The 12,350-nt window shown below is 45.1% G+C and overlaps 1 protein-coding gene across 1 annotated transcript; it reads right to left on the bottom strand.

The window, feature by feature from the left end:
- Positions 1–4,095: 4,095 nt before the first annotated feature.
- Positions 4,096–10,071, bottom strand: LOC144317721 (HLA class II histocompatibility antigen, DQ beta 1 chain-like). The gene is made up of 6 exons (XM_077904535.1): positions 9,871–10,071; positions 8,123–8,392; positions 6,384–6,665; positions 5,772–5,882; positions 5,228–5,251; positions 4,096–4,419 (listed from the first exon to the last, which is right to left on the bottom strand). Exons 1-6 carry the CDS (start codon positions 9,977–9,979, stop codon positions 4,406–4,408), a joined length of 810 nt encoding a protein of 269 aa, XP_077760661.1. The 5' UTR covers positions 9,980–10,071; the 3' UTR covers positions 4,096–4,405.
- Positions 10,072–12,350: the final 2,279 nt, after the last annotated feature.

Genomic DNA, 12,350 nt, shown 5'->3' with positions numbered 1-12,350 from the left:
TCTGATAGTGATCCCAGGGTCCTGGAATCGAGCCCTTATCGGGCTCCATGCTCAGCGCTAAGCAAGGAGACTGCTTCTCCCTTTCCCTCCACCAGCTGTTCCCCCTACTTGTGCTTTCCCTCTCTCTCTCTCTCTCTATCTCTATCTCTATCTCTATCTCTCTATCTCTCTTTGTCAAACAAATAAAATCCTTTTTTAGAAAAAAGAAGAAAAGAAAATCAACAAGGAAACAATGACTTTGAATGACACACTGGACCAGATGAACTTTTTTTTTAAGTTTTTATTTATTTATTCACGAGAGACACACAGAGAGGCAGAGATACAGGCAGACGGAGAAGCAGGCTCCATGCAGGGAACCTGAAGTGGGACTCCATCCCAAGACTCCAGGATCATGGCCTGGGCCGAAGGTAGGTGCTGAACTGCTGAGCCACCCAGGCATCCCTGGACCAGATGAATTTAACAGATATATTTGGAACATCCATCTTAAAGTAGCAGAATGCACATTCTTTTCAAGGACAGTCTCCAGAACAGTCACATACTAGGTCACAGATCAGGCCTCAATAAGACAAAAAGACTGAGATCATACTGTACATATTTTCTGACCACAATATTATGAAACTTAAAGGCAATCCCAAGAAAGAAATTCATAGAGGTTAAACAAAATGCTACTAAACAATGAATGGGTAAGTCAAGAAATCAAAGAAGAAATAAAAAATACTTGGAAACAAATGAAAATGAAAGCACACTGGTCTCAACCTTTGCGATAGGGCAAAAGTGGACCTAAGAGGGAAGTATATAGCAATACAGGCTTACCTTAAGAAACAAGAAAAGTCTTAAATAAACAAACTAATCTTACACTGAAAGGAGCCTACAGCTACAGGAAAAAGAACAACACACAAAGCCTAAAGCAGAAGAAAGGAAATAATAAATATTTGAGCAGAAATAAGTGATACAGAAACTAAAACAAACAAACAAACAATAGAGCAGATCAATGAAACCAGGAGCTGGATCTTTGAAAAACTTCATCAAATTGATAAATCCCTAACCAGACTTATCAATAAAGAAAAGAGAAGGGATCCAAATAAATAAAATCAACATCGAAAGAGGAAAGATCACAACCAATACCACAGAAATACAAACAATTTTAAGAAGTTATTATGAAAAACTATATGCCAACAAATTGAAAACCTGGAAGAAATGGAAGCATTCCTAGAAACATAGAAACTACCAAAACTGAAATGGGAAGAAATAGAAAACTTCAAAAGACCAATAACCAGCAGAGATACTGAATCAGTAATAAAAAAAAGTCTTCCAACAAACAAAAGGCCAGGGCCAGATGGCTTCCCAGGAGAATTCTACCAAACATTTAGAGAAGAATTAATACCCACTCTTCCCACATTTTTCCAAAAAAGAAATGGGAGGAAGACTTCAAATTCATTCTGTGAAGCCAACATTACCTTGATTCTGAAACCAGATAAAGACTCCAGTAAGAGAGAGAACTATAGTCTAATATTCCTGATAAACCTGGATAAAAATTTTTCAGTAAAAAAATTCAATAAAACACTAGCAAACCAAATCCAACAGTATATTCACCATGCTAGAGTGAGATCTATTTCTGGGCTGCAAGGCTGGTTCAATATTCACAAATCAATCATCATGATACACTACATTAATAGAAGAGAAGGGATGCTTGGGGGGCTCAGCAGTTGAGCGGCTGCCTTTACCTCAGGGTGTGATCCCAGTCCAGGATCGAGTCCCACATTGGGCTCCCTGTAAGAAGTCTGCTTCTCCTTCTGCCTATGTCTCTGTCTCTCTCTCTGTGTGTGTCTCTCATGAATAAATAAGTAGAATCTTTAAAAAAAACTAAAAGAGAATATAAGAAATATATGACCTTCTCGATAGATACAGAGAAAGCATTTAATAAGTATGACATCCACACATGATAAAAAAAAAAAAACCCTCACCACAGTCGGGTCAGTGGGAACATACCTCAACATAATAAAGGCCATAGACAAAAACCCCACGTTTAATATAATCTTCAATGATGTTTCTTGTCAGAAATAAGACAAGGATGTCCGCTCTCACCACTGTTGTTCAACATAGTACTAGAAGTCCTAACCTCAGCAATCAGACAACAAAAAGAAATAAAGGCATCCAATTCACCTAGGGAGAAATCAAACTTTTACTATTTGCAGATGACATGATATTCTATATAGAAAACACAAAGGACTCCAGCAAAAATAAGAAGTTTCTGCACAGCAAAGGAAACAATCCACAAAACTAAGAGGCAGCCTATGCAGTGGGAGAAGATATTTGCAAATGACATATCTGATAAGGAATTAGTATCCAAAATCCATAAAGAACTTACAAACTGAACCCTCAAAACACAAATAACCCAGTTCAAAAAAGAGAAGTCATGCATAGACGTTTTTCCAAAGAAGATATCCAGATGGTGAACAGACACATGAAAAAATGCTCAATATCACTTGCCATCAGGGAAATATAAGTCAAAACCACAATGAGATCCCACCTCACAAGAGTCAAAATGGCTGCAATTAACAACATAAACAAAAAATATTGGCACACTTGGGGAGAAGCGGGAACTCTCTTACACTGTTGGTGGGAATGCATACTGGTGTTGCTGCTCTGGAAAGCAGTATGGATGTTTCTCAAAAGGTTAAAAGCAGAACTACACTAGGATCTAGCAATTGCACTACTAGGTATTTACCAAGGAATACAAAATACTAATTTGAAGAGATATGTGCAGACAATAAAGAGTGATGCAAAAAGAAACAAAGAGATCCAAATAAATAATGGCAAAGGTGTAGTTAGTAGAGAGACAGGCAGAGACGCAATGAAAGAGTGAGAGACACAACAGAGACAGAGAGGCAAAGACAGACACAAAAAGATGTCGAGAAACCCTGTGTTGATTACAGCAATATTCACAATAGTCAAGATATAGAAGCAGCCCTAGTGTCCATTGATATGTGAATAGATAAAGAAATGCGGCATAAATACAATGCATTATTACTCTACCATAAGAATATTCAATCTTACCATCTGCAGCAACACGGATGAATCTGGAAGATATTATATTAAGTGAAATAAGTCAGACAACGAAAGACAAATGCCATATGATTTCACTTATGTGTGGAATCTAAAGGACAAAACAAATGAACAAACACACAGAAAAACAGAAACAGACTCATAAATACAGAGAACAAACTCATGGTTGTCACAGGGCAGATGGATGGGAGGATAGGCAAAATAAGCCAAGAGGATTAAGACGTACACACTTCCAGTTATAAAAGAAATACGTCATGTACAGAAAACATCAGTATAGTCAATAATATTGTAATAAGGTGACAGCTGGTGACTGTACCTATTGTGGTAAGCACTGAGCAATGTATGGAATTGTCAAATCACTGTGCTGTACACCATATACTAACATAACATGCATGTCAACTATGCTATCACAATAAATAAATAAATAAATAATAAAAATATGTAGAGAGGCACACTGAAATATATTAAAGGGACAAGGAGAGACACATAGAAAAATAGGTGCACACATGGAAATATAATGAAAAAGAGAGAGAGATGAACATCTCATCAAATGTCTGGATCTAGTAACTTCTGAAATCAACTTGACCTCAGACTTCCTTGTAACATGAACAGAGTACACTTGACTTGGGTATCTATCATGTGAAACCAAAAATAGTACTTATATTGCTAGTTATACTTTTTCAAAAATAAAAATGGACCTTGATCAGTGCCAAGATCTATTTGAAATGTCACTGTGGTTTTCAGAGACACCGCGGGCCACTATTACCCACACCAGGATACTTCCACTGTAAGCTTACACGCGAATACTCGGCAAACCTAAAGAAAGGCCAGCACCTCCTTAGGCCATTGCACTGAACAATACTCAATATCCAGGAAGGACGTGACTATTGAATTGATTTTCCATCTCCATCTCCCCCGCCTGCTCTTCATTTGGTACCCCCAGATGCCTCCGGTCTCCCTTCAAGGAGCAATATGACCCTTTCATTCTGCACTGGTTTCCTGCCTCCACCCAGTTAAGAAGACTCAGGGTACAGAGAACTCATAATCACATTTAATTATGATAAAATCTCTATCTTCAGGTAAATGGCTTCAATGTGCTTCTCTTGCACAATCTGTGAAGGAAGAATGGAAACAGGAAAATCCCTTGGGGCCTGAGTAGATCCTGTAGCAGGGAGCACACAGGTCAATGCAGGAAGCAGAATCACACCCAGATCCTCAAGAGTCCTCAGAGTCATGTAGGACTCCGATCTATGTGGGGGACAGTCTGTCAGGCAGCTGGGAATTCTGGGCAGGGACAGACGGACACTACAAAGGATGGAATCTCCGGTATCCTCAGGCATCAGTGCAGGAGCCCTGTAGAAAAGAGAGTGATCAGCAGAGGAGACCCTGACAGATGAGCCCTCTCCCCTCCTCTCAGGGCCACTGCAGCACCAGAGAAAACTGAGGGCCAGGGCAGGCAGTCATCACCTCCCCCAATATTTCTGTAAAGGTGAAACCAACTAAAGAGAACATGGCACTCCAGCTGCACACAGATGTGTGGGAGGCAGTGGAGCAGCTCTTGTCCTTTAAGGGGATATAAAAACGTGTCAATCTTTTTAGTAAACATAATAACTCACCATCTTTGAACCACTAGTGGCCTTTCACATGTAAATTCACACAGGCAGCAGCCACCAACACATAACACAAAGTGGGCATCATCCTGGTGTCTAACACCCAAGATGTGGCTCTGGTTCCAAGTTTCACAGACAGATAGCACCAACGTTATGGCTTGATTCCAGGGAACAACTCTGGATCTGCCTACACAAACTGGGCAATCTTTTTTTTTTTTTTAATTTTTTTTTTATTTATTTATGATAGTCACAGAGAGAGAGAGAGAGAGAGGCAGAGACACAGGCAGAGGGAGAAGCAGGCTCCATGCACCCGGAGCCTGATGTGGGATTCGATCCCGGGTCTCCAGGATCGCGCCCTGGGCCAAAGGCAGGCGCCAAACCGCTGTGCCACCCAGGGATCCCAAACTGGGCAATCTTCCCCCCTAACTCTTGATCTCTGTAGCAGGGAATAGGCCATGAACTGAGACCATTGTGCCCAGGTACACTCACCTCATGCTCTTCCCCCTTTCACCCGTCCCTGCAACCCCACTGAATCAGAGCAGAAATAGTACCTGCCGGTGGAGACCCCCGAGATCCTACAAAAGGAAGTGATACAGAAAAAAAAAAGGTCTCATAAATAGCCACCTTCTCCCTCACCCCAAATGGAGGTGAGATAAGCAACTTAATTGAATTTTACTTTCTCCCCACTCATCCACTCCAAGACCTTAACTGCCCTAAGCTAAAATCCCCCAAAATCAATGACACTGTCACTAGAAGGAAGGGAAGCAGATGCTCTGACCCTCTTACAGAAAGAAACTTTCAGAAAGGAGCCAGGGAGCCAATGATGAACTATAAGGAAGCCCTAGAATATGCTCCACCTGTTACCTCTGTGGTAGGGCTCCTTTTCAACCAATAAATCAGATTCCAGAGTCTCCCCCTAGGTGGTTCCCTCTCTTTCCACCACCAGCCCAGCCTCTTTCCTTTCAGAGTCAGAAGGAAAGAGCTAATCTAGAGACAGAGCCAACCCCCACCCCCACCCCCCCCACCCCCACCCCCACCCCCCAACAAAAGGTCTCAGGCATAGCCCATCTCCCTCATTTCCCCAGAATGCCTTACCTTTCTGGCTCCTGTGACGGATGATAAGGCCAAGCCCAAGGAAGATCAGCCCCAGCACGAAGCCACCAATGCCACTCAGCATCTTGCTCTGGGCAGATTCAGACTGTGCCCCTGGGGAGCAGAGCCTGAGAGTCAGAGTTGTCCCCGCACCCCACAGGCTCCCTTTGGGAAGCCTGAAGTCCAGTCTGAGGTACAGGAGGTGGAGGTACTGGGTGAACCTGACCACCCCTAGGAGAGGGAAGGACCCACCTTTAGATCCTTGCACACAGTGGGTATGTGGGGGGAAGGAGGGAGGCTGAAACCTGCTCCTCCAGACACATCCATAACCTCAAACACCAAGGCCCCAGTCACCAGCCAGGGCAGTAAACCCTTCAGAGCTACAGGGCTGCGTTGTGGGGCCAAGGTATGGAGAATGATCTCTCTAGTATCTAGAAAGACCACGAGATCAAGATTCTCCTGATGCCCCTGCCGTGGGACAAGAGGTACTCTAATCTCCTGTGATTTCCACCTCAGTAGTGACATCAAGGATAACAAATAGAATGGGATGGGCTAGAGGAAGCTCTGCCCTCTGTCTGTGGGGCTCATCATGACAGGAAACAAACTTCTCCTTACGCCACTGCACTGTGATGGGGCTCTGGAGGCTGGCGTGCTCCACATGGCAAGTGTAGACATCTCCTCGCTGGGGAGTCATCTCCAGCATCACAAGGATCTGGAAGGTCCAGTCCCCATTCCTAATAAGTGGAGTGGACACGACACCAGCTGTCTGCTCCTGGTCATTCCGAAACCACCGGACTTTGATCTGGCCTGGATAGAAATCTGTCACTGAGCAGACCAGCAGATTGTGGTGGTTCAGAACCTCTGTCCTGGACGGGGAGATGGTCACTGTCGGTTCCACTGAGGGGAGTAACAGACAAGAAAAGACAATGAGATGTGAGACTACACAGCAAGTCTCCCCATGGAGAAAAGTCCTCCCTTGGTACCAGCATGGAAAGATCCCTGGATTCCAAGTCTTGGATTCGGATCTCAGCTTGGCCACCTTATTAGTTTGCATGAACACATGAGTCAGTTTACTTTTCAGAGTCTGAAGAAATAATAGCAATCATTCTAGGAAAGTTATTCTGTTGATATTAATCGATAAAATGAAGCATTTTTAAATTATAGGTCGCTGCATTACACATGCTACTATTTATAACATTTTCAAAAATAAAAATAATAAATCTGGACTGCTTTCCCTCCATCCCTACTGACAGATAAAGTGGCTGCTAATCCCTAACATGCAAGGTGGTTAGTTGTGAAATTAAATGGCGCAATATAGACAGTGTGTGGTAAGGTACTTTTCTAGAATAGGTATGTATGAAATGGCTACAATTAACTTCCAGAAAGGGTGTCTACCCCTGAAGTGGATTGTGATGCCCTGAGGACATGACCCAGGGGGAACAGGATATGCAGGGCTTAGGCCAAAGGAAACCTGAGACAAATCTTATTCAATAACTTAGTAGCATCGATTGATTGGCTCCAAAACTTCAGCTCCTTTTATACTGACATGTGTTGAGAATTTCTAAGAAATTAAAATTCTGCCTCACACCGCCTTTCACAAATAGTTTATAGTTTTAGTTAACACTTTCTTCTTTGCATTCACAAATCCTAGACTATTAAGTAAGATCCAAGTCACTAAGTTTACTTTAAAGCATTAAACAAAGCAGAAAAGAATAATAATAGGGTCCATTTTTAAGTCTTATTTACTCTGCTATTTTTCTTGAGCCTAAGTGGATGTGCAGCTGAGTGCACTTACTCATTAATTTCACGAAGGTTTGCACTCACACGGCCTGCAAGTCCCTGTGTCACACACTAGGCAGGCAAGGATAAGGCAGGGCCTCGCCTCAGAAATGTCCAGGCCCAGTGACAGCCATTAGGGAAAACAGAATTAAGATGAATAATAATTTGAACCAGAGTCAAAATTCGGCGTGTGACGACTCTGCCTTGCTTACCAGGTGTGTGCATGCAGCTCACTGAGCTTCCCACCTGCAGCCCCAGGGACAGGTCACTGCAGGAGCCCGGGGCGGGGCTGGGGTGCTCAGGGGGCTCGGCTTAGGAAAGGTGGGGAGGGAGCAAGCAAGGGGTCTCAGGGCGCGACATGGGGGTGCGTGGAGTGGGGGCATGAGCCTCGGAAGCGCTGCTCCCCCCACCCCGAACGGACCCCCCATCTCTGCTGAGAAGGCAGAGGGCCGGGCTCAGTCCCCCAGCTCTGGCCCCTCGCTGGGGACGCGCCCTGCCTCCCTGTGCGCACCTGGGCCGGGTCCCAGGAGGGGACCTGGGTGGGGAGCCCGCGGGGGCGAGGAGGGTGCGCTCACCTCGCCGCTGCAACGTGTAGAGCTCTTCCACCCCGTAGTTGTGTCTGCACACCGTGTCCAGCTCGGCCCGCTTCCGCTCCAAGATCTCCTTCTGCCCGTTCCAGTACTCAGCCGAGGGCCGCCCGAGCTCCGTGACCGCCCGGAACTCCCCCACGTCGCTATCGAAGCGCACGTACTCCTCCCGGTTATAGATGCTTCTCGCCAGAAGCCGCACCCGCTCCGTCCCGTTGGTGAAATAGCACTCGAACTTAAACTGGTACACGAAATCCTCTGCGGGGAGACAGCCGGGCCAGTGAGGCCTCCACCGCTCAGCCCAAGCAGCGGCCACCGCCCTGGCAGGCCTCTGGGGCAGCGCCAGGGCCCGAGACACCTGAAGGCCTCCCGGCTCTGATGCCCGTCAACCCGGCTCCGAGCACCCTCTCTCCCAGGCCTGCCCGCCCTCCTCGGAGAGCTTCCAGAGCTGCCTTCATCCAGGGAAGGGAGGGAGGAAAGCCCCTCTGGAAGGGCAAGCCCTGGCACCCCTGAACCCGGCCTGAGCCTGACAACTGAGCTAAACAGGGCAGTCGGGTGGATTCTACATCCCGACTTGGACTGGGATCAGGACGTGCCCACAAGATACCCCATTTTCTTGTGGACTCCAGGAACCTCAGAGGCAAACAAGTGTCCCCATTAGCACAAGAGTTCAAGGGAATGTGCAGAAAGGTCCAGAATTGAGCTCGACTTCCTCCTGACAAGCATATTCTACCGGCCCCCAGCAAAAGGCCTTTCTTCTAAGGCCTGGGTTAACTCTGAGTTTCTGTCACGCCCACCCACCCCCCTGCAGTGTGAGGTTTGCTCACTCCTGCAGGGCTAGAAGGAACCCACACCTTCCAAGTCCTAGAAAGAAACATTTTATTCACAGAAAGAACAGGCTTTTCAAAAAGATAAAATAGATTCCAATTAACCTGTGCCAATGACCAGCTTGAGTAGGTTACTAAACAGAGTATTTCCTATCATAAGTATAATTTGTAAAACGGAAGTCATAAAACCTACACATAGGGGTGTTAGGAAGATCCAAGAGAACTTATAGTAAGATCCTAACCCTATCGCTGAAACGGTTCCTCAGTATGTGCTATTTCCCTTCTTTACTTTCTCTTTCCTCCTACATTCAGTCCACCATCATCTCAAGTCTCCGAATGCCACGCAAGTTACTATCTGACCATAAACTAGTGAGACTTGAAGTTAAGACTCCCTGTCTGTGGCCACCCAGTCAGCGTCACTCATACACCAAGAGTTCATGCCCATGTGCACTCCACTCAGAATCCAGTAGAACATAGAGTCCTTTGTACCAAAGACTAAGATGACAGAGACCGTTGCTGCCCTACATTTCCCCAACATACAATCCCACAGTGCATAGCCTAGACAAAGTCTTGGGGGACCCAGAAATAAAAAATCCTACTGTGTCTTCTTTGGACAAATTGTTACTTTCAAAAATAACTCCAATGTCACTTTGTCCTGTCAGTGGTTGCAGATGCACACTTTGTTTCCTCTACCCCATTAGGAGGATTGAGCCCACAGGATGGGGATGTCCTCATCTCATCCTTAGAGGTGGACATGAGAATGTCACAGAGCTCTCTTCCCCAAAGAGAGGAAACTGTGATAAAAGTCTATATTCTGAGATCATAGAACCTTCCACACTCCCACCAAAAGGTCCTTCAGAGCCTGTTCCCCAGAGCAGTGGCCCTGGGGAGCAGGTGTCCTGCACTTACGTGGAGAGTCTCTGCCCTCAGCCACTGGGATGCTCAGCACCACCAGGATCATCATCACAGCTGCTGTCCAGAAGCCTCGGGGGATGCACAGAGTCATCTTCCCAGACATAACTGAGAACAAAGGAAAAAGTTGGTAGTCAACACAGCTCCTACCTGGTGGCTCTGAAGTACTCACTTCAAAGAATAAAAATCTGTAAAAGCTTCCATCCATAGAAGGATTGGAGAGTTCCTAGGGAGGGAACCAATCAGCACCGGAGCTGAAGTACCTCACCTGTCTCCGGGCAGACATTCGTTATGAAGGTTCTCAGTCCAGTGCCTGGCACTGTGTCTTCATCAGATTACACTAGATGAACACTTGAGGTGAAGATTTTCTCCTATAGAAGACCTAAAGATTGAATGCCTTAGGGGTTTAAGAAACTGAACAAAAAATGACTCGAGAGTAGACATCTTTGTGCAATTTTGGATTATTTAGTTCTTATACCTTTGGTTTTTAGTAAATAAGTGGGATCCTATTTCAGGGAAGAGAAAATTATTGTCACAGAGTTGTTCACTTCTATTGTCTTAGACACTCTGAGGAGCCTTCAGTCACGCTGGGAAGAGCATAGTTCTTAGGAGGAAATGGTTTTGAATTGCAATTTTACCACTAATAGGCTTTATGAGAGCAAATTACTGAGTCTCTTTTTGCCTCAGGCTTCTCTTGGTAAAATGTGGATCACGTTGCCTGCATTGTATATCCAGATCATTATATATACGAACTTAAGAGTAATAGGACTTGTTTAATATTGCAAAGTGTTCCTCAGCTGCCACATGTTAACTGTTGGGAATACCAGGTTAATATGCGGAGCAAGAGGGCAGCCCCACTGGTTCAGCGGTTTGGCGCCGCCTTCAGCCCAGGGCAGGATCCTGGAGATCCAGGATCGAGTCCCACGTTGGGTTCCCTGTGCGGAGCCTGCTTCTCCCTCTGCCTGTGTCTCTGCCTCTCTCTCTATGTCTCTCATGAATAAATAAATAAAAATCTTTAAAAAAATATGCGGAGCAAGATAACAAGGAAAAAAAGTGGTGACACCCAGCCCTGTGGGCAAGTGATTCTTCATTATGCAAGGATCTTTTACATTTGTGCTTTTGACTGAAAGTATTTGAAAAGTCGAGTTCACTTTTATGCAGGTTCCTCTGATATCAGCAAAGATGCAATCCATGAACATTCCCAGCATTCACACAAAATCACCTTTCATTTCAAGGACAGAGAGCAAAAGATGTGGAGAAGCATTTTCTGGGTCCTGAATGATGTTAATGAAGGAGCAGATGTTAGAGTCACACACTGTGTATAGATGTGGCACTTACTGTGCCAGCCCAAAGTTATCAAACCTCGAATGGCAGAAGTATCGATATGTTTTTATAGCAAATCTATTATTTATTTATCAGGCTCCTCTTGCCCATGACTAGCGTCAGTGCTAAATGGTTATAGAGCAATTAGAACAACGTGTGGCAAATATTAATAAACAAAACAGTAAGTATCTCCCTCCCTTTTCTCCCTCCTCCCGTCTTTTTCCTGTATTTAGGTTTTCATTCATAAGAGAGGCCATTATCTGAAAGCCGAATAGAAGGAGTTTACCAGGTAAAAAGAAGTACAGCAAAGACACAAGAAGTTTCCTCTAGTGGCACATGAAAGCAATGAGTCATTCCAATATTCTAGATTAGGTGGGTGGTTCCAATCTCCTGAGACTTAGTCTCTGGGCTTTCACTAGCAGCGGTGTACTTAGGATCAGGGTAATGCTGGAATAAGGAGGGTTTCTATGGTGGCATAGAAGCAGAAAGAAGGAGCATCAAAATCAGAACTGGAATAGGGTTGAGGGGCAAGGAAGAATGGTGGAAAGGGGACCTGGAAGGTACATTAGTCCCTCCAACCCTCACCTCAGGTCCCTCAGAATAAATAGAGAACTCTCTCTCCTCTTGTCCTAAGGGGAAATTCTCTCCACTCTATTGTGGTGCTGTGTGGTAGAGGCCATGTCAGACCTGGGGATTGCCCAGTCTCACAGGCATCTTCACCCAAGCTTTTCAACAAGCAACAAAAGTGTCAGCTTAGAATGCTTTTTCTGATTGGCTAAAACCTCATCTGAAATGCTCTGGCTCAGGCTTCTGTCAGCTGCTTCCCCCTGAGCCAGTCAACATTCTCTACATTCTCTAGAGCTCTCTGTGCTACTCATAGCTTACCCCATTACCCAGGGTAGCCATTGCCCAACTGCCCTGAGAGGAAGGCAACTCAGACACATGATTCAGGGCCTTATCTGAGGTACCCCACCCTGGGTACCACATCAGGTGGATGTGGGCACTTAGGATGAAGGCAGTGTGTATCCCATGTGGTTAGAAGATGAGATCAAGAAATAGTCATGAAACAGGTCAAGGTTCCAGTAAAGAGACTCTCCCTAGGGGACATCCTCTGTTCCCTCAGAATGGAAGATAAAAGGTATGGACTCTTTCTT

Source organism: Canis aureus, chromosome 7 (genome assembly GCF_053574225.1).
Source record: "Canis aureus isolate CA01 chromosome 7, VMU_Caureus_v.1.0, whole genome shotgun sequence".
NCBI classification, from domain to species: domain Eukaryota; kingdom Metazoa; phylum Chordata; class Mammalia; order Carnivora; family Canidae; genus Canis; species Canis aureus.
The sequence above is the reverse complement of the archived record's forward strand: the minus strand, read 5'-3'. Positions and strand labels throughout refer to the sequence as shown.

Bases quoted from the DNA above. Each gene is read 5' to 3' on its own strand.
- LOC144317721 (XM_077904535.1), bottom strand. From the start codon at position 9,979: ATGTCTGGGAAGATGACTCTGTGCATCCCCCGAGGCTTCTGGACAGCA. The intron at 8,393-9,870 runs GTAAGTGCAGGA...GTCTCCCCGCAG, and splicing joins TGAGGGCAGAGACTCTCCAC to AGGATTTCGTGTACCAGTTT. The intron at 6,666-8,122 runs GTGAGCGCACCC...TACTCCCCTCAG, and splicing joins CTACACGTTGCAGCGGCGAG to TGGAACCGACAGTGACCATC.